We start from the raw sequence: 20,581 nt of genomic DNA, 5'->3' as shown, positions 1-20,581 counted from the left end.
ATTTATTGGTCATTTGTATGCTTCTTTTGAGAAGTGCTGGCAGCTGGAAGTATCTGTTTAATTCATTTGCCCATTTATTAATTGGGTTAATTTTGGGGCTTGGGGTGTTAATTTTAAATTGAGTTGTTTAAATTCCCTTTTCACCACTTTTAACAAAACTTGGTAATTGGGCTGGGTTTGTAGCCAGTTAGGCCCTGGGTTCAATCTTCAGAACAATAAAAAGTACATATATATGCATATGTATATATAAACTTGGCAATTACAGGTCCTCAAAACCAGAAGAAGATATAAAATGGCTCTCAGAGATCTTTTTTCATCAAACCTCAAAGAAATAGTTTCCTGTCAGGTCACTAGCCAAGTTTCCTGTCAGGAACTAGCCAAGTATCATGTTGTTCATAAACAATAGAGTAAGGGAGCTAACTAGACCACATAGATACCTTACCATTCCCAAATTTACTCATCAGAAGTCTCCCAAAATCACCTACTGAAATGATTCATACTGATTTTGGGCATATCCTCGAAAGTCTTAACAGGCCTATAATGAAAATATCCTTTTTAAAATTCACGAAGAAGGATTCTAAAAAAGCTAACTGAATCCCTAGAACAAATCACCTTCTACCCAAATGGACTGATATCATGATGTGGGCTAATCATGACAAGTTAACAGAAAACTAATATTTCTTTTCGGTCACTCATAGTTATGATATGTAAATCACTGGATGGGACCAGAAGAAACTTTAGATTCTTCTTCCCTACTGTTACCATTACAGGCACACACATTATTTTGGAATGCTTACACCAAGCCAGATTGTGACCAAATAGCTGTAACACCACAGCTTTTCTCTCAAGGAAGTTATTATTTAATAAGTAGTTTTGGTTCAGTTTTCTTCCATACTTAAGATCTCAGTAAGGAAAAAACAATGTCTGGCAGAAAACTGAAGTTATCAAGGTTTAGAAAAGACCAGAGAGATTCTAAAAATGATTCGTTCTCACGAGGAATGGGGTTCAGGTTGGACTCTGCCCCCACACCCTTCCCTAAGCAACACCCAAACCTACCTGGACACCAAAGGCAGGAAAAGTCAAACATCCCACACCCTACTTTTAAGGTCTCATTAGACTGTAAACACAAGCTCTACCTTTGGTCTTTTATGAACTAATCACTTTTAAAGAGATTCAAAGCCAGGGTCAGGAAAGGGATAGTAGAAAGACTAAAAATCATCTTGAGCCTCAGAAAAGATAGAAAAAGATCACAAAAACTTTGTTGTGTTGATGTCCCAACTAAACATACAATTGTAACTGTATTCAAAAAAGGAAGTCAAATGGTAATCTATTTTAATAGATGCAAATATTTAACAGCAAATACTTAGCCCTCCTACAATTAAGATTCATTAACTTTAAGCCTAACATTCAAAGTGGAAACATTCTTAAACCCCACATATGATCCCTAATAGTCATATTTAAAGTCAAAAACTAAACTTAAATCTGAACTGAAATTAGCTTGGAAACTGCTTAGCTGACCCCACTACTGTTAAATGTTTAACAAGGCAAACTGCTAGTCCATTCAAAATATTAATAGATTCTGATCGCTATGGTTTCATTGTCTGTGCCCCTCCCAAAACCCATGTGTTAAAATTTAATCACCAAAGTGATAGTATTAAGGGGTAGGGCCCTTTGGGAAGTGATTAAATCACAAGGGCAGAGTACTTATAATAGGATTAGAAATCTTATAAAAGGATTGGAGGAACTAGCCCAGACCCTTTTACCCTTCCACCCAAGTAGAACACAGCATTCAAAACACCATCTTGGAAACAGAGACCTAACCCTCACCAAATATCAAAACCTACCAAGAACTGTGAAAAATAAAGTTCTATTATTTACAAGTTACCCAGTCTCCAGGATTTTGTTTTAGCAGCATAAACACATTAAGACAGTGACCAGGCTTCAAGGATAGATGCCCGTTTGAAAGAATAAAGGATGTATTGAGACACAAACATTTAAGATGATGCACATCCACTTATGATGGTAAATTAATAGGTCGTTATCTCCAAAGATCTTAAACTTATTCAACACTGTAACTCAGACCATTCTGTGTATTACTATAGTAGAGTTAGCATTACTGACTGCTTTATTTCCTTCACATTTACTGCTGCATCCTAAAATAAATTTGATCTGAAAGATAACTCACTTCAGCTAACTTAGTTTAGCTGCCCGGAATCACTCTGTACAAACTGCAATTATCTACTTTTCCAGCTTCTGAATACAAGAGTATGAAAGCTGCATCTAAGACTTAAGAAATCACTACCACTTAGCCATGTAAGCCTGAAATACTATCAATAAACCTGCATTTATCTAGCGGGTTATTTGGCTTCCCTGAACCACATTGCCTGGTGCCTCCAACCAGATCCTTTTCTTTCCTTAAATGTTGGTATTTCTGGAGTTTGTCATGACCCTCATTTTAATTCTATATTCATATATTCTTACTCCAATTCAGGTGAAGCAAAGCCTTCCAGAGCACCCCTAGCAGCCTCTCCTGTTTCCACCCTCCCCCCACTTGCATTACCCCACTAACCCTGGTTATCTCCAGCCACTCTAATACAACTTCTTTCCAGGCAGACATCCACACGTCATACTTTATAATCTTCCTTTAGATCTTTCTCACCAGTAGATTATATGAGTTCCTTCAAGTCAAAGCTATTTCATTTACTTCTGAAGACCTAGAACCTTTACACAACGCCTAGTACTTACTGACATATCGATAACTGTACTGCTGAGAAATCACAACTAGTGGGCTGGGGATGTGGTTCAAGCGGTAGCGAGCTCACCTGGCATGCGCGCGGCACTGGGTTCGATCCTCAGCACCACGTAAAAATAAAGATGTTATGTCCGCCAAAAACTAAAATATAAATATTAAAAAAAAAATTCTCTCTCTCAAAAAAAAAAAAAAGAAAGAAAGAAATCACAACTAGTGCCAAGGATCCAATTCATTTCTTCATTCAACAGAGATGATAAAAAGGATTTCCTGAAGTAGAGATGACAATTTCTGACCAATCTGAAGCCAACAGGCAAGAGAATTTCCTATTTTCCCTGTTAGGGAATTACTTAAACCAGTGGTTCAAGCGCAGCTGAGGTTTAGAATGACCAGAGGAGTTTCTTAAAATTCAAACACTTAATCCAACATGAGATTCTAATTCAAAAGGACCCTCCAAAAAAACTTTGAAGGGAGGCAGGAAGACATTTAGGAGGCCCTTAGTCTTAAATACTTCTTATGTGTTAAGTTAACAGTCACTGAAAAGCTGATGAATCAGGAGCTTCCATATAAAGGAGCCACCCAACCAAAAAATTATATAAAGGCAATATGCTATTATTTACTGATAAACTGAACTACATAAATATAGTAGACAAAATAACCTAAATTGTACTTTGATATGGATGCAGCTTACTATTTTTATTGATTTCCCTGATGTTGTGTTTGGAAAACAAAAAGGAAGATGGGAAAACCACACTCAAAAGGCTTATTGGGGGAGATGAAAGAAACAGGATGAGGAGAGCCATGATACATTAAATAGAAGGAAGAACACTGAATTTAGAAACAGTGCCATGGTTTGACACACACCCCGCCTTTTTTAAGGTAGTAATGAGGACTGAACCCAGGGCCTCACTCATGCTACTACTGAGCTACATCCCCAGCTCTTCATTTATTTTTGTTTTAGACAGCATTTTGCTAAGGGAATTTGTGATCCTCCTGCCTTAGCTTCTAGAGTTGTGGCATGCGCCACCAGGCCCAGTACCCTAATCTTCTTCTAAAGGTTATGCCAACTTTGGACAAGTCACCTAACAGCTCTCTGGCTCTTCTTATCAGTAAAATGGATCTATCTTAGCAAGAATTGGGAAGAAAAAAAAAACACACAGTCCTGTAATCCCAGCAACTCAGGAGGGAGAGGCAAGAAGATACCAAATTCAAAGCCAGCCTCAGCAATTTAGTGAGGATCTGAGCAATTCAGCAAGACCCTGTCTCAAAATAAAAAATAAAAATGGGGGGCTGGGGTTGTGGCTCAGTGGTAGAGCGCTTGCCTAGCATTTGTGAGGCACTGGGTTCGATTCTCAGCACCACATATAAACAAAGAAAGAAAGAAAGATCCATCAATAACTAATAAAAACATTTAAAAAATAAAATAAAAATAAAAATGGGCTGGGGATATGGCTCACTGGTTAAGCTCCCGTGGGTTCAATTTCCAGTACTAAAAAAAAAGGGTTTTTTGCCAAATTAAAAAAAAAAAAAAAAAAACAGTAGCCTACCTGAATACAAAGTACATAGTCAAGGGCTAGGATTGTAGCTCAGTAGTTGAGCGCTTGCCTCACATGTATTGAGGCACTAGGTTCGATCCTCAGCACCACATAAAAAAATACATATTTTTTTAAAAAAAAAGAAAGTACTTAATCAAAAATAAGCATTTCTTAATATGTAGTTATAAATCACAACTTTAATTGCATCACTAAAAATGAAAAAATATATAAAGCAAATGAAAAAAAGGATACAGGCAAAAATAATAAAATTTCATAATTTCCCTTCAACTATCTCATGTAATCACAACTGCATCATGATTATGGTTTTATAAGATGCAACAGTAAAAAGTGTTTAAGGACATTAACTCTGGACCTGTACCGCTTAGATTCAAATCCTAGCTCTACCACTTATTACCCAGGAAACCTTGGGCAAATGTACCTCTTTAGGCTTCATTGTAAAGAAGGGCCAACATTATCCCCTTTTATAGGCAGGTTAACAGGAATAAAGTTCTGAAAACAGTCCCCTCTTAAGGCTAGCAGCTCAAGGATAATTTGTAAGTAATGGGATACACACCAGAAGCCAAATGTTCTTACTTTTACTCTAGTCTTCTTCTCATGAAGATTCTATTCTCTTAAAAAGTTTTCTTTTTTCTTGGTGGTGTCGATTGAACCCAAGGTCTTATACTTGCTAGGCAAGATACCACTCAGCTATACCACCAGCCCTATTAGCCCTATTCTCAAAAGTTTTCATTTGGTAACTGGATAATAACATTTCCCCCACTCACACACACACACCCAAAAATATTTTAGAATCCAAAAATCAAATGTTAAACCCTGTTCCTTTCAAAATAATTTTTTTGGGGGAGAGGTGTACTGGGGATGGAACCCAGGAGTACTCTACTACTGCACTGTCCCCATCCCTTTTTTATTTTTTTGTATTAAGACAGGGTCTTAAATGCTACAGAAATATCCAGTATAAAAGTGAAATTCCCTTTCCTTGTGGGTACCCAGAAACAACTACTGCCAACCGAATGGAATATACACTGCAGTGCTTTTATTTTTTTCATTCATAACCTTTTTATAAAAATAGCATTATGCCACATGTGCTATCTGGTACCTTGCTTTCTTCACTTTATATCTTTTGGTTGTCTTTTCAAGTCAACCTATAATGGTGTCTTCTTCCTCCTGATGTCTGTATGGTATTTCAACATTTCTCAAAACCGTAGCCCTATAGATGGACACTTTTATGGGTTTTCTCCATTACAAACTTTGCTGCACATTTGAATGTGTAACACCAGGAATGTCCACATGAAATGCAAAATCTTTGGTTTATTCTACTTATGGATGGATGGCTGAATTTTCTCCCAGTGAACCTGTTGATCTTTAACCTTTACACTGCTTGTGATAGAAGACTGTATTTAGGGGAGGTGCAAGGATGACAAAATTATGGCTCCCACTGTCTGAGAACCCTGTGTGTGCTCTATGCGACCATCTTTGTTGTGGGCATTGCCTTCCCAAACCCCAAGGTGTCCTTCCCATACAACCTCCCACTCATCCTACAGAATCAGTTACTTCTTTCAACAAGGCTCCAGGTACTGGCAAGACAGCTATAGACACTGCTTTTAAAGGGTCTACACTCTGGAATGGATATTTGAGGGGTAAATAGAAGAGTAAGAATTTCAGGTACATATATAAAGTATGAAGAGAATATTACTAGGTGAGGTAGAGAATGACTAGACAGTTTAGAGGAAGGTAATTTTCAAAACATTTTTTTGTGGATCACAAATCACTTGGTTAAAACTTCTAAAATTATTTTATACAAAAGTATTTTATATAAATGTAAAAGCTCATGAAAGTCTACCTCTTGACCTTGAACTTAATGACACAGTTACTCTTTCCTCCCATATCCAATGTCCCTTGTGCAATCTTTAGAGGCAATTGGTATATATGTGAGAAAACGTATATGAAAATATATGTATATTTGTATATATACAGTATTTTCTTCATCTTTTACCTAAAAGGTAGCATCCAACTTTATACCTATTGTTCTATCTTGCTCCTTCCACTTCATATGTTTTAAAGATTATTCCATTTCATGATAATAAATCATTTTCTTATTCTCTTTAAAAAAAAAAAAAAAAAAAGACAGGGTCTTCTTATGTTGCATAGGCTGGCCTCCTGCCTCAGCTTCCCAAATCATTCAGATTACAGGAATAAACCACCATGCCTAGTCAAAAAAAAAACAACACCTTGATAAACCAGGCATGGTGACGCATGCCTGTAATTCCAGCAACTCAGGAAGCTGAGGCAGGAGGCAGGAGGATTGCAAGTTCAAGGCCAGTCTCAGTAACTTCTGAGACACTAAGTAATTTAGCAAGACCCTATCTCAAAGGGCTGGGGATTGCAGCTCAGTGGTAGAGCACCCCTGGATTCAATTCCCTAGTACCAAAAATGAAAAAAAGAAAAAAAGATCTTGATGACCAATTATCTATTATGTAAATCAAAAACATTTTATAGTGGAAGATGGAAAAAGACATTAACATTAGCTTAACAGTGAAAACAGCAGTTATAGAGGAAACCAGAGGAATGGGCTGCCATCAAGTACAATTTTTTAAAACCCCAAACCCACAACCTACACAGACCCTAAAGCCAGCCTCCCACTGGAAAATCTGGTGGCTCTTCTCAATTTGTCCCATGCATCATAATACTGGCAGAGAGCTTAAAAAGAGAGAAAAGCTTAAATACCTGGAAATTTTACAAAGTAGAGGTTATAGCCCAAAAATTCTGCACAGACCTTTCTCATTCTACATTCCCCTCCCTGCACAACAAATAAAAAAAGAATCAGTACAAATGTAGCAGAGCCAACCCTCTCCATCTCTTCCCTACAAGTTAACAGCATGGCAAGGACAAGATGTTACCATATGGTTTAAATATCACCAAATGATGAGTTGGTATAACCACACAGAAAATTGGGAGGATCTTGCCTTAAAGACCTTGTAATTATGTGGGTTTGATAGGGATTTGTTCTTTGTTTCTGGAGTTATATGATTAGAGTAAATTGGCAATGTTTCAGGGTCTGGAACCTATAGTGTACTATAACATCTTATTCAAATACATGCTTAATAAAAAGCCCAGACCAGGTGCTCAAAATATACTAAGCTAGGGCTGGGGATATAGCTCAGTTGGTAGACTGCTTGCATCTCGGGCACAAGGCCCTGGGTTCAACAATCCCCAGTACTACCCCCCGCAAAAAAACACACTAAAGCATTATAATTTGGTCAAGTCAGTGAGTTAGCAAAAATTAACTCACAAATGCACAAAAATCTGCTTAGGGCCACACAAAGAGAAGAGCTGAGAAGATAAATCCTAGCCTAGATGTCTGTTCCCAAATAAAATAACTAACATAACATTTTAGGATTTAAAAGTTGATATATATATCACACGAAATTACTTTTTTTTTGGTACTGGGGATTTAACCCAGGAGCATTTAACCACTGAGCCATGTCCTGTCCCATCTGTTGTCCCCCCACCCCCACCTCATTTTATTTAGAGGCAGGGTCTTGCTGAGTTGCTTAGGGCCCTCACTAAATTGCTCATGCTGACTTTGAATTCACAATCCTCCTGCTTCAGCCTCCCAAGCCATTACAGGCATGTGCCACCACACTGGTCTTTTTAGACAGGGACTAAGACTGGACTCATACTTGAGATCCTTCTGTCTCAGCCTCCTCAATCGCTGGGATTACAGGTCTGCACCGCTGCTCCCAACTCCAGAGTATTTTAATACATTTAGAAAGCATTATATTAAAATACTTGATTCAAGACACACACACAAAAGCCATTAAGTCATAGTAAGACCACAGCATATAGGGCCAACCTAAGAAGTAATGTTACAAGGTACAATAACATAAGATATATTTAAACAAAAATTTGGGAATTTAAGTTTGTATGATTATATACAATAGTAGTTTGTCTAACTGTTAGTAAAGAATAAAAATAAGGACTGAACCCAAGGGCACTCTAGCACTGAGCTACATCCTCGGCCCTTCTTGTTATTTTACTTATTTTTAATTTTTTTGTGTATGTGTATATATTTTAGTTGTCAATGGACCTTTTGTTTTTTATTTATTTGTATGTGGTGCTGAGAATTGAGTTCAGTGCCTCACACATGCTAGGTAAGTGCTCTACCACTGAGCCACCACTCAGCCCTTGTTATTTTTATTTCTAATCTGGGCCTCAATAAACTGCAAAGGCTGGCCTTGAACATGCCATCCTATCCTCCTGCCTCCATCTCCTGAGTTGCTGGGATTATAAGTATAGAGCACCACACTCAGACTGATGTAGTATTTTTTTTTAAAGACCAAACTGAACATTTTTTCCTGCTACCTCTTTTATATTTCTCTTCACTTTACAAATGGGATAACTGGAAAAACATTGGACTCTTGTCTACTGACTCTTCCTGTTAGGCATGCATTGGGATTATTTAAATTTGCTAAATACATATGCCCATCCATTTGCATGGCTTCCACAGCATCAGGTGTCTCATACTAGGAGAAATGAAAATAATGATAAACATTTGCTTGCAAATTTACAGGTAAATTTACAAATCATCAAATAAAAAATCACCTAAAAGAAATTCCTGCATGTGCACAAGAAACACACATGCATCTGCACATTTTCTGCAATACTTTATAACAGCCCCCCCCCCCAAAAAAAATCAATATTTTTTTTTTTTTTAAAAAAGATCCAGGTACAGGGCTGGGAGTGTAGTTTGGTGGTACAGCTCTGGACTAGCAGCACAAAGCCCTGTATTTGATCCGCAGCTCTGCAAAAAAAAGAAAAAAATAATATAGAAAAGATCCAAATACATACAGCTTGGTCAGTGCAGTGGTGCATGCCTATAATACAAGCAGCTTAGGAGGTGAGGCAGGAGGATCACAAGTTCAAAATCAGCTTCAGCAACTTAGTGAGGCTGTACAACCTAGTGAGACCCTGTCTTAAAATTTAAAAAATAAATAAATAAAAAAGCTGGAGACGTGGCACAGTGGTCAAGCAAGCACCCTTGGGTTCAATTCTTGGTAGGGGGAAAAAAAAAATCCAGACACAGAAAAGCTTCATTCATCTAAAACAATAGAAGAATAACATTCTACATTTTCTGGTTTTGTCAACAGGCTTTTGCCTTTTCAAGTTTCACTTAAAAAATCCCTTCACTTTTAAGGAAAATGAAGGATATATTTGGCACTAACCACTGTGTCTCACCAAATCTGCCCCCAGACTCTTCTTAGCAATGGACAGATAAAGCTTTGGGATTTAAGCTCTTTGCAATCCATCAGTTAATTAATCTAGACAGCAGCCCTAGGTCAGTGTCAGATCTCCTTAGAGCAGATGAGAAGGCACACACTGGGTACAACAACTTTGTCCAAGGTCATTTTGGAATTAGATTGAAAACAGTCTATCCACCAGGTTTTAAAAATCTAGAAACAATACCCCCCCTCCTCTGGTTCTCTTTTACATAATAAAAGAACTGGCTTTTAAGTAATAAATAAAATACAGCCACATAATAACTAATTTTTATCTCTACAAAACAATCTTTAAATTTTACAGCACTTCACAAGAGATTACCATATGAATCAGAATCAACAAGTTCTAAATCATTATGTGAACTTCTGCCTGGTGGTGTCTCCTATCTAAGAAATGAAGTCACCCCCAGAAGGAGGGAGTGGGAAGCCCCAAGATTTTACTGGTAGAAGACATTTTTTGATGATCTATTTTTTAAACTACCCATTTTAAAGAATATCTGAAAACATGTTAGTTAACATATAAATTAAACAAACTGCAACATCCATCCTACTTCAAAAGTCAAATTACCACTCTGCACAGAAAACAACACAATCAACAACATTACTCTTCTAATTCTCATTTCCCTAAAACTCCTTTTCTAAAAAGGGATTTCATTCTGTTTCTTGGTACTCCTGACTCCCAACTCTGTTCTATCAGACTAACTACCAACTCTGTTCTGTCAGATTAACTACCCATTCTGACCAGAAGTTGAGATAAAATGTGGTTGGGTCAACACAAAATGGACAAATATCAGAGAATGGAAAGATACTGATAGAAAATGCACTCCAGCCACTCCTCACTCCCTCACCTGCAGCCTGGATATGGACACGTTTCTACAAAGGTCACAAAAAATATGTAACAATGCAGCAAAGCTACTTGCTAAAACTCAGAGACACAATCTCCACACTAATTGGGCAAAGTGACCATCACTCACTAAAGGCTTTAAGCTTACTCTGAATTGCCCAAATGTCACCTATAACCAGAACAAGACCCAAAGGTAAGCCAAGGGGCTTGGGATATGGCTCAGTGGTAGAGCATTTGCTTAGCATGCACCAAGCCCTGGGGTTTGATCTCCAGAACTGCCTCCCACCACCAAGAAAAAGAGCTAGTCTACGACTGAATATTAATTACTAGTTGTCTCAATACCAATACTGATACTCTTTCTGCTCTTATATACAGAAAAATAGTTTAAAGGACTATTTTCTATACTTTTGTGTATGCTTGAAATTTTTCATAATAAAAAAAATATTTGCAATAAAAAAAATTTATACCCTGGCAGAACAAAGTAATCAGTTTTTACATCTAAGAAAGTTTTAGTGACTTTAAAAGAGAATTTTTAAAAGTGGAATGAATCTAAGGTCATATATAAAGGTGCACAGGAACAATGCCTTGGGAGGAATGGCCTACAATTAAAGATTTGAATGTTTAAGCTGGGCAAGGTTGTGGGTACTCCTAGTCTAAGTTTCTTGGAAGGCTGGGGCAGGAGGATCAGTGTGAGCACAGGAGTTTAAGGCCAGCCTGGGCTTCGGAGTGAGACCCTGGGCAGTTGGGGACGGAAAGGGAGTGGGGGGATCTGTTTAAACCATGATGAGGAAAAAAGTACTAAAAAGAATGCACTTAGTTAGATTCCATATTTTTTTCCAAAAATCTTATAAGTATGGAGATGAAATGCCTCATTGTCGTAGAGGTAGCTTTTCTTCATTAGTATGGTCTAGTTCATAAACTTAGCTATAAAAGCAAATTCACCATACAACTCTTCTAACAGTTAATGATCCCAAAAAAAGAACTTTTTTGAAGATGTACAAAGGTCATCTTATTTTAATAAAGTACACAAAGGTCATCTTCAATCCCAAACTATAGCAGTTAATAAATACTGAAGAAATTCTAGCCAGGTGTGGTGGTGTGCACCTATAATCCTAACAATTTAGGAGGCCGAGGCAAGAGGATTGCAAGTTGGAGGCCAGCCTCAGCAATTTAGTGAGGGAGCCCTTAAGCAACTTACCAAGACCCTGTCTCAAAAAATTAAACTGGGTAAGCACACGCCTGTAATCACAGCAACTTGAGAAGCTGAGGCAGAAGGATCTCAAGTTCCAAAGCGAGCATCAGCAACTTAGCAAAGCCCACCCTATCTCAAAATAAAATATAAAAAGGGTTAGGGATGTGGCTCAGTGGTTAAGTGTCCCTGGGTTCAATCCCTTGTACCAAAAAAATTAAAATTAAAAAAGGATTGGGGACATAGCTCAGTGGTAGAGTGCCCCTAGGTTCAAGCTCAGCACCCATAAACGAAAAAAAAAAAAGAGAGTGTAGAGTGCATACAATTCTCATGTCTTAAACAAGTTTCTCACAACTCAGGTTTTTTTTGTTTTGGTTTGGTTTTTTCCTTTTTGACACAAGGAACTGAACCCTGGGGTCCCTCTACCACTTAGCTATATCCCCAGTCCTTTTACTTTTTATTTTGAGATAGCAGACCCTTAGGATCTCACTACTCAAGTTATTGAGGCTGGCCTCCAATTTATGATCCTCCTGTCTCAGCCTCCCAAATCACTGGGACTATTGGTGTGTGCCACCACACCCAGTTACAACTCAGATTTTTTTTTTAAAGGTAGCTACTACCACAGGCTGGGGATGCAGACTAGCGGTAGAACAATTGCCTAGCATGCACTAGGTCTTGGGTTCAGTTCTCCATCAGCATGGGGAGGGGAAAACGTAGTTACTAGTTGCTCAAACTTTAAAACCAAAAGTTGAGCCCAGCTGCTCAGGAAGCTGAGGCAGGAGAAAAGCCAGGCTCAGCAACAGCAAGGTGCTAAGCAACTCAGTGGGACTCTGTCTCTAAATAAAATACAAAATACAGGGCTGAACCCTGAGTTCAATCCCTGCTACAAAAAATAACATAAAACAAAATAACAAAAATTTGTAACAGCAGCCCAGGGATATGGCCTTCCCAAGATATAATCCCACTCACCCTAAGGGCTCCATCAATACTCCTCTTGGTGATTCCTCTTCAGGAAACCCAAACTTAATAAAAATTTTATAAAGCAGACCCCTCCAATTCCTAACATTTATTCACCTAATTCTTTTTTTTTTTTCACCTAATTCTTATTATTATTTTTTTAGGTTGGCAAAACTTTAAATAGGCAACATAAGCATAATGTCCAGAGCATACCTAATGCTCCCAGAAAAAGAAGAATCACACAACTTCAACACAAACCAAGCCAAAAAGATGTGCAAGGACAAAAGCAAGATCTTCCTCGTTTAGTGGTCTTTCAAACTCAGAAATGGCATTTGGAAAGAGGCACATAAGTAGGCATCAAGGAATGCAAATGCCAAGAACCTAATTAGCATTTTTATTTGGGGGCAGGTGGACTTTCCCTTATCTTCTTCTATGGCCTACATTAATGTTGGCCAATTAAGACAACAACAAGGTTACAAGAACCTACAAAAAGGGCTGATATAGCTCAGTTGGTAGACTGCTTGCCTCATATGCACAAAGCCCTGGGTTCAACCCCTATCACCACAAAAAAGAAAGGTGCCAGCAAGTCACCTTGATCTTGGACTTCTGACCTCCAGAACTGAGAAAATACATTTGGAAAAAAAAAGAACCTACAAAAAGATCCCATGGTGGTACATAAACCAGGTGATTTTTGGAGGGAAGGGGCAAGTAGTGGGGACTGAATCCAGAAGGGCGTTAATACTAAGCCACATCCAAGTCCCTTTTTATGTATCTGAGACAAGGTCTCACTAACTTGCCAGAAGATGACCTTGAACTTTGGATCCTTCTGCCTCAGCCTCCCAGCAAGTTGGGATTGTAGGCATGCACCCTGGCCTGGCTCTATTTTTTTTTTTTCTTAAATATTTGTTTTTTAGTTGTAGTTGGACACAATACCTTTATTTTATTTGTTTATTTTTATGTGGTGCTGAGGATTGAACCCAGGGCCTCACACATGCGAGGTGAGCACTCTACCACTGAGCCACAACCCCAGCCCCTATTTTTTTTTTAAATCAAATAGTTTAAAAATAATTTCTTAACTTTCTAAAAGAAAACTCCCTCAAAGGCAGATTTCTGCCTACCTATATATATATTCAAGTATCCCAAACATACTGGACTTTGTTATTGTCCCCCAAATTAAACAAATAAATAAGTTTATCAGTAAGCTATCAACCAGAAATGCTCCAATAGTTAATAGATCATAATGAAAATTAAATACTTCAGAGCTGGGGATGTAGCTCAGTTGGTAGAGAGCTTACCTCACATGCACAAGGCCCTGGGTTCAACCCTCAGCACTACCAAAAAATAAAGGGGGGGGGGGGGAGAGAGAGAGAGAGAGAGAATTAAATACTTCAAAGACCCAAAAAAAAAAAAAAAAAAAGAATGAAATTAAGAGTTTATAGGGCAGGGCGCCTGTAATCCCAGACTCTTTGGAGGCTGAAGCAGGAGGATCCAAGTTCAGGGCTGGCCTCAGTGATTTAGCAAAGCCCTAAGCAACTTGGGGAGGCCCTGTGTCAAAATAAAAAGTAAAAAGGATTAGGGATATAGGTCAGGGATAAAGTGCCCCTAGATTCAATCTACAGTCCAAAAAAAAAGAAAAAGAATTTAAGGGTTAATACTTTTCCTTTTTATGTATTAAAGAATGTAAACCCTGGCTTTAATAGAGAACCCTTGTTTAACACTTTACAAAGGCAATTCTATATTCATTTTACTTTTTAAAGTAAAATTTATTTTACTTTAGATTGCATGTTTAAAATCATATCCTATAATCATGGGAAGGGAAATTTTTCCAATGGGGGTGGGGACTCATGTATTTGCAATATCATTCACATTCCACTCTATTTGTTGATTAGCTCAGTAAGAATTTTATAGAGAATATGTTCCTGACTCCTATAGTACATCCCATTTGCCACTGGTAGGTCAAATTTGGATAAATATCCTCTTACACACTACAACAAATGAAGTATATTTTTGCTTTGTCTAAAGTAAATACTTGTGACCTAGACTGCAGGACTTCATTCAAACTCTTACCTTCTACTAAGTTTTTCCTCCAGGGCATTACAGTCCTAAATTTTTTTCTAATATTTATTTTTTAGTTTTAGGTGGACACAATATCTTTTATACTTATGTGGTGCTGAGGATTGAACCCAGTGCCTCAAGCATGCTAGGTGAGCGCTCTACCACTGAGCCCCAGTCCCAGCTCAATGGTCTTTCAGACCATTTGTTCCCAAATGTTGATCATGGAGGCAGAGGCAGAAACTGACTTTCCCCTCTTCATGGTCATGAATGCAGCTTCCCAGCTCTCTGTTCAGCTGAGGTGGAAGAAGCTTCTGGAGCTGGAAGAGTCTTCCTGGGCTCCAAGATAGCTGGGCCGCCGCCACCACATGCTCTGGCCTGGAGTCTCCTGAGTGTGCTGGCATGGTGGGGGTGCTTCTCCAGGGAGGTGGAGAAGCCCGAGGGTACTAGCTATCCCTGCATTTACCCTACAATTTCCAAGTCTTCATTAGTTTCTGAATGAGGCCATTTTCTGTTGCTATAACTAAATGCCAGAGTTGGGTACTTTTAAAAGATCCATAGCTTTGGAGGTTGAAGTCCAAAGTTGGGTGGCCCCCTCTGTTGGGCCTCTGCTGAGGGCCTCCTTGGCTGCATCACAGTAAGACAGACAAGCGGGAACCGAAATGGCCATATGCAGGAGGGGCGCCAAGCGCTGGGATGGCATGGATAGCCTTGCTTCAGACCAGCAGCGCTCTTGCAAGAACTTACAGTCCTAAATTTGTCTTAAAAAGCAGTTACAAGCTAGATGTAGTGGTGCACATCCGTAATCTCAGCTACTTGGAAGGTTCAGGCAAGAGGATCACAAATTGGAGGCTGGCCTCAGCAATTTATAGAGACCCTGTCTCAAAATAAAAAAGGATGGGCTAGGGTGGTGGCTCAGCAGTAAAGCGCTTGCCTAGCACCTGTGAGGCACTGAATTAGAAAAATAAATAAAGGTTTTATGTCCAACTACATACAACTAAAAATTTATATACATAAAAAGGATAAGGAGGTGGCTCAGTGTTACAAAGGCCTCTGGGTTCAATCGCCAGTATCCCCAGCAACAAATGTAGGTACAAATGGGTACAGGGTTTCTTTGGGGAAGATAAAAATATTCTAAAAATTGACTGAATGCACAACTCTGTGAAAATACCTCAGACCAATAAATGTACACTATAAACTGGCATGTTTATTTTAATAAAGTTAATTTTTAAAAGTAATTTCAAGTTTGTTTGTTTTTTTTTTGTTTTTTGCTCAAGGATGTTCCTATTTTTAAGATTTAATGTGACCAAATAATAACCACAACCAAAGAAAGATCTTACTCAAAGATGCTGACTATGTTAAAACAAAGTAGTTTTTTACCTTGGCTATAAAGGTGAAGGAAAACGCTAATGATCACAGAAGTTAAAGCTGAAAAAAAGTATCCGTTGTGCCACTTGGGGTTTGATCTAAATCTCTACTTTTGGACAAAAGTGGAACTTGCCTATCTATGGCCAAATGTTAGCTGTTTTAAGGCAAGAAAGTTATTAAAGCCATCAAATATGTCCCTATAAAACTTGGAGGATTCAAAAAAGGATCTACTAAGCAGCTAACTATTCTTGCCTAATAGTTACACCCCTAAAATTAATGATCTCCAAACACTGAAAGTGATATGGAAAATACCACTTTAAACAGAAATCTTATTAAAAGAGGAAATTAAAATTTGCATTTTAAAGGCAATAAAACCAGAAACCAGATTAATTGTAAATTTAAAAAGATCTCTGCTGAGAAAATCTGGTTATCCTATGTATTTGATATCATTTGAAACAAAGGTTTATTTCTCTCTCTAAAACCAAAACCAGGGTTTTGAGTATAGACTTCTTGATTTATTACTTTTATCACTTTTAATCTTACTGTATTTTCACAAATTTCTGTGTACTCCTATACTCCCAACATACAAAGTAATATGAATATCCTAAGTTTTCACAAGCCAAGCAGCTCTGTACCCTAAGAAAACAGCTAAAAAACCTAAGCTATGTAAGCACCACTAATAAAGGTAAAAACAAAAGGGAACAGAAATGCTTTATAATTCTACCCTTTACCTCCTAACAAGTAAAATACTAAAGGTCCCAATGCCCCTTTTAATACAGTCACTGGTACTCCAAAAACTCAAGAAAAATCATCTATAAACATATACATTATAAAGCTATCACCATGGAAAATTTCATGTCTCTTCAGGTATTTTTTTGTTGTTGTTTTTGCTGTATTTCAACTGTATGAAACCACTTGTTCACAGTTAGTTTTCCCAAAAACAGTTGCTAAAACAAAGAATGTTTACATATCTTAAGAAGCCTTTGTTCCAACAAGACCCCTCTTCAAGAGCTATAACTTCTGGAAAGATTTCCCTTTTTTTGGTTATATCAACAGCAAATAGTCCCAAACTCTTTCCATTTGGGAGAGGAGTTTGTTAAACAAAGGAGGAGGCAAGCCCCCTCCACACAAAGAAGGTCTACAAAACAGAGCAATGGTCATGTTTGTAGATTATTTGTTCCTCCTTACCCCTTCCTCAGGCTGTAGTATATAGTACTCTCAATACAAAATGGTGGCCATCATGTCTGTCTGACATTCAGGGTGGGAAAAGGCAACACAATCGCATTTTGCAAAGTCTGCCATTAGTGAGCTAGCCCAGATGAGGAAATGGGTTGCCAAAACCTAACCAGAGCAACACTATGTTTTCGGTAAAAGGGATTTATAAAAGGAAAAGAAAGCAAGATAAAGGACTTACCCCAGCCCTAGTATACCACAATACCAACATGGAGGACAACTCCCAGGAACCTAACTCGGAACCTAACTCTTCACGTTTTGGTTACCATGAACTTGCTCAGGTTGCCTAATTTCTGAATAAAATCTCATTAATGCAAATGTCCAACATTCATATTCATCCTTCCCCACATCTGCCATAAAGCTAAATTGCTGAATGTTGGAAACATTATTCTTCATGAATTAAAATCTTGGCTCTAACCAAACCCAGTGTAACTTTTGCAGGCCTCTCTACACTCTAAAGAAATGTACTTCCCGTAAGCAACAATAATCAACCTTGTCCACTTCCCTGGAAGAAACGGATCTATTTTCAAACATTTTCCCCACACCAGCTGGCCAGCTATCTTTTGAGGCTATGTTTCATCTCCATTTTAAAATTTCTCCAAAAAAAAAAAAGGCAAAAAAGTCTGGAGTCCGTGTTTTTATTTTTTATTGGGGGATGGGGGCGGGGGTGGTTAAGACTTTATTCGGAGATCTCCCTCAAAAACGGCTTTCCAAAACACTGTGATTACACACGGAATCCCGGCAACTCGAAATGTCATTACAAAGAGCAAGTTTAAGGGACAAGGGGGAGGGGGGGGTCTTTTTCCACTCACGGAGGGGGGGGCGGGGGAAGAGTGGGGAGAAAATTCTTAAAAACAGTAGGAAAGGCAGTTAAACCTCCTTTCAACCGTCCCAGCCCGTCCAACCGTCGTTTAGGCCAACTCCGGCTCGCACCATCCCAAAAGGTGGGCGAAAAAACAGGGGTGTCGGAGCGCATCCAGTTCCGGCTGGGGGGTGGGGGACAGGGAGGGGTTGGCCGGGTTTTCCTCCGCGGACGTTGGAGCCGTTAGGGATGTTTCGGAAGCACCCCACCCCTCACTCACAGCCCCCCGGCCCCAGGCGCTTCAGACAGGGCTTGGAGGGCTCGCTGGGTGGACGCATTTCAGCCTGGGCAGGTTGGGAGCCAGGGGTGAAATCGGCCGCGGTCCCGCCGTCTGACATCTCCCCCACCCCATCCCACCAACCCCGCCAGGCCTCCCCCGGGAGCCGCGCGGCCCGGCCAGAAGTCGGCGTGGGAGCATCCGCGAGCGTGGGCGGGCATCAGGGCCCGCCGCCGCCTGTCCTGCCCACATCATCCCAAAAGTGCCCCCCAAACACTTGTGTCCCCCAACACACCACCGCTCCAGGCCCAACCCGCAGCTCCTCCCCGCCCCCCCGGCAGCGCTGGCCGCCTCTCCCCGACCCAGGCCTGGGGGCCACCTGGAGACCCGGGGACCAGGGGGTGGGGGGTGCCCTGGTCTGGAGGGTGGGGCGCCCAGGTGAGGGCCGCTCCGGGCCGACGCCGCCACCACACAAAGGACCAGGGGCTCCCGCCGCCATATTGAAAACTTTCCTCCTCGCACGACAACTCGAAAGTCCCCCACCCCCACCCCATCACACACCCCCGCACCCCGGGGGAGGAGGCGAGGACCAGCCTGCGAAGCCCAGCCGGGCCCAGAGCCCTCCCTCCACGCCCCCGCCTCCGCTGAGCTCCGGGAGGAAACTCCCCCGCGACCACCTCCGGCTCCTGCCACCACTCCGTCCGGAACCGAACCCGAACCCCCAGGCCCGGCAGCGCACCCGTCCGCCCGAGCCCGGCCGCCAACCGGCCCTCGCGTGGCATCGCCGAAGCCCCCGCTCTTCCACGCTCCTTATCTCCCACCCAGAAGAAGCCCGGGTCTTCCTCCCACTGCCTCAACCGGGCAGCCCCAAACTTGACGAGGCCTGCGGGGCGACTACTCCCCGCCCCCCGCGCCTCGGGCCTCCGGGCCCCGCGCGTCCTCGCTCCCTCCCCCAGCCACGAGCAGAATCCGGGGTGCTGGCGTGACTCACCGGCGGCGGCCGCACCTTACAGATCCCGGTCTGTTCGGCTATGGGCCGGATCTTGTGGATAAAAGCGAAGGGGTCCGCGAACTCTTCCCAGCTGGGCTCGAAGACCGGACACTCGGGAGGAGGCAGGAACTCGCCCAGCGGCCCCGGGCTCCCAAGGGGCAGAGCCGGGCGCGGGCCCTGGGGCAGCGCGGTGGCCGGCTCCATCACCGCCGGTCAGGCAGGGCCGAGGACTAGGTGGGCTCCGGGACCGTGGCTGCGAGCTCCGCTCCGTCGGAGACCTGTACTGACGCGGCTCGGGCGATAGCAAGTCCGACTTGTACTAGCAACGGCAGCACCTTGGGCTTTTTCAGCCTTCCTCCGACGACGTCTTGCCGCTAACCCACGCCGTGCGCCTCCGCCGCCACGGCGAGGAAAAAGAGTCCCACCCCACCCCCACCCCCACCCCGCGCCGAGCTCTCCGCCCCGCCCCCGAGTCGGGAGGGGCCGGGCCTTCCGCCTGGGATGGAGTCTATCCTTCTGATTGAGTTGCGCCAACATCTACTGACCGTTTACTATGTATCAGAGTTACTGCCCTTAAGAAGTTAATAGATGAGTAGAGAAGATCGGATCCACAAGGCGATCATTCAATCGTGTAGAATACTGTGCCACGATATAAGTATACACTTATATACAGGAGGGGCAGAAAGAGTATTGAGAATGGGAGAGAATTTTCCAGGTAAAAGGAACAGCTTGAACAGAAGAATAGCATGGATGTGAGACGACAACAGTAAGGATCGTAGTACTTTTGAGTACTTGCGTATCCTACCGTTATAAATGTTTTATATGATTAATCAGTCTATACAACAACCCCATGAGTTAAGTATTCTTTCTTACATGTTACAAAAAGGAATATTAAGCAATTTGTCCAAATACATAAAACTATTAAGTGATGGGAACTATTTATTAGGAGGTAGTCGTGTTGCAGGGAAAAGAGTTATCCTCAACCACAAGGTTGGATTTGAAAGGAACAAAAGGCTCTTGAAATAATCTTGAAGTCGTAGAGCTAAAATTAAGACAGTGATGCTATTGATTAGGAGGAAGAGATGCACATGCAGGAAATAAAATTAGGGATGAAGGGAAGGAACCATGAGTATTAAGGATGAATCTAGTATGTATCATACCTGTCTGAGTGGATGTTGGCCCCTTAGCATCGCCTGGACATTCACTCAGATCATACTATACATAAAAAAGCCATTCTAGGGAAGAAGATAATGTGTTCACTTCTGAATGTGTTGAATTTGAGGTGTC

General features: G+C 40.9%; 1 protein-coding gene across 1 annotated transcript in view; it reads right to left on the bottom strand.

Annotated features, from left to right (window-relative positions):
• Positions 1-19,691, bottom strand: part of Kdm5b (lysine demethylase 5B) — a 76,130-nt gene extending 56,439 nt beyond the window's left edge. The window contains exon 1 of the mRNA XM_046463856.2: positions 19,295-19,691. Within this exon, the coding sequence (XP_046319812.1) occupies positions 19,295-19,498 (204 nt within the window). The 5' untranslated portion in view covers positions 19,499-19,691. The remainder of the gene's footprint in view (positions 1-19,294) is intronic.
• Between the last annotated feature and the right edge of the window lie 890 nt (positions 19,692-20,581).

Source organism: Marmota monax, unplaced genomic scaffold, assembly GCF_021218885.2.
Source record: "Marmota monax isolate L192 unplaced genomic scaffold, Marmota_monax_Labrador192_F-V1.1 WCK01_AAM20220418_F8-fsc00099, whole genome shotgun sequence".
Classification (NCBI taxonomy): domain Eukaryota; kingdom Metazoa; phylum Chordata; class Mammalia; order Rodentia; family Sciuridae; genus Marmota; species Marmota monax.
The sequence above is the reverse complement of the archived record's forward strand: the minus strand, read 5'-3'. Positions and strand labels throughout refer to the sequence as shown.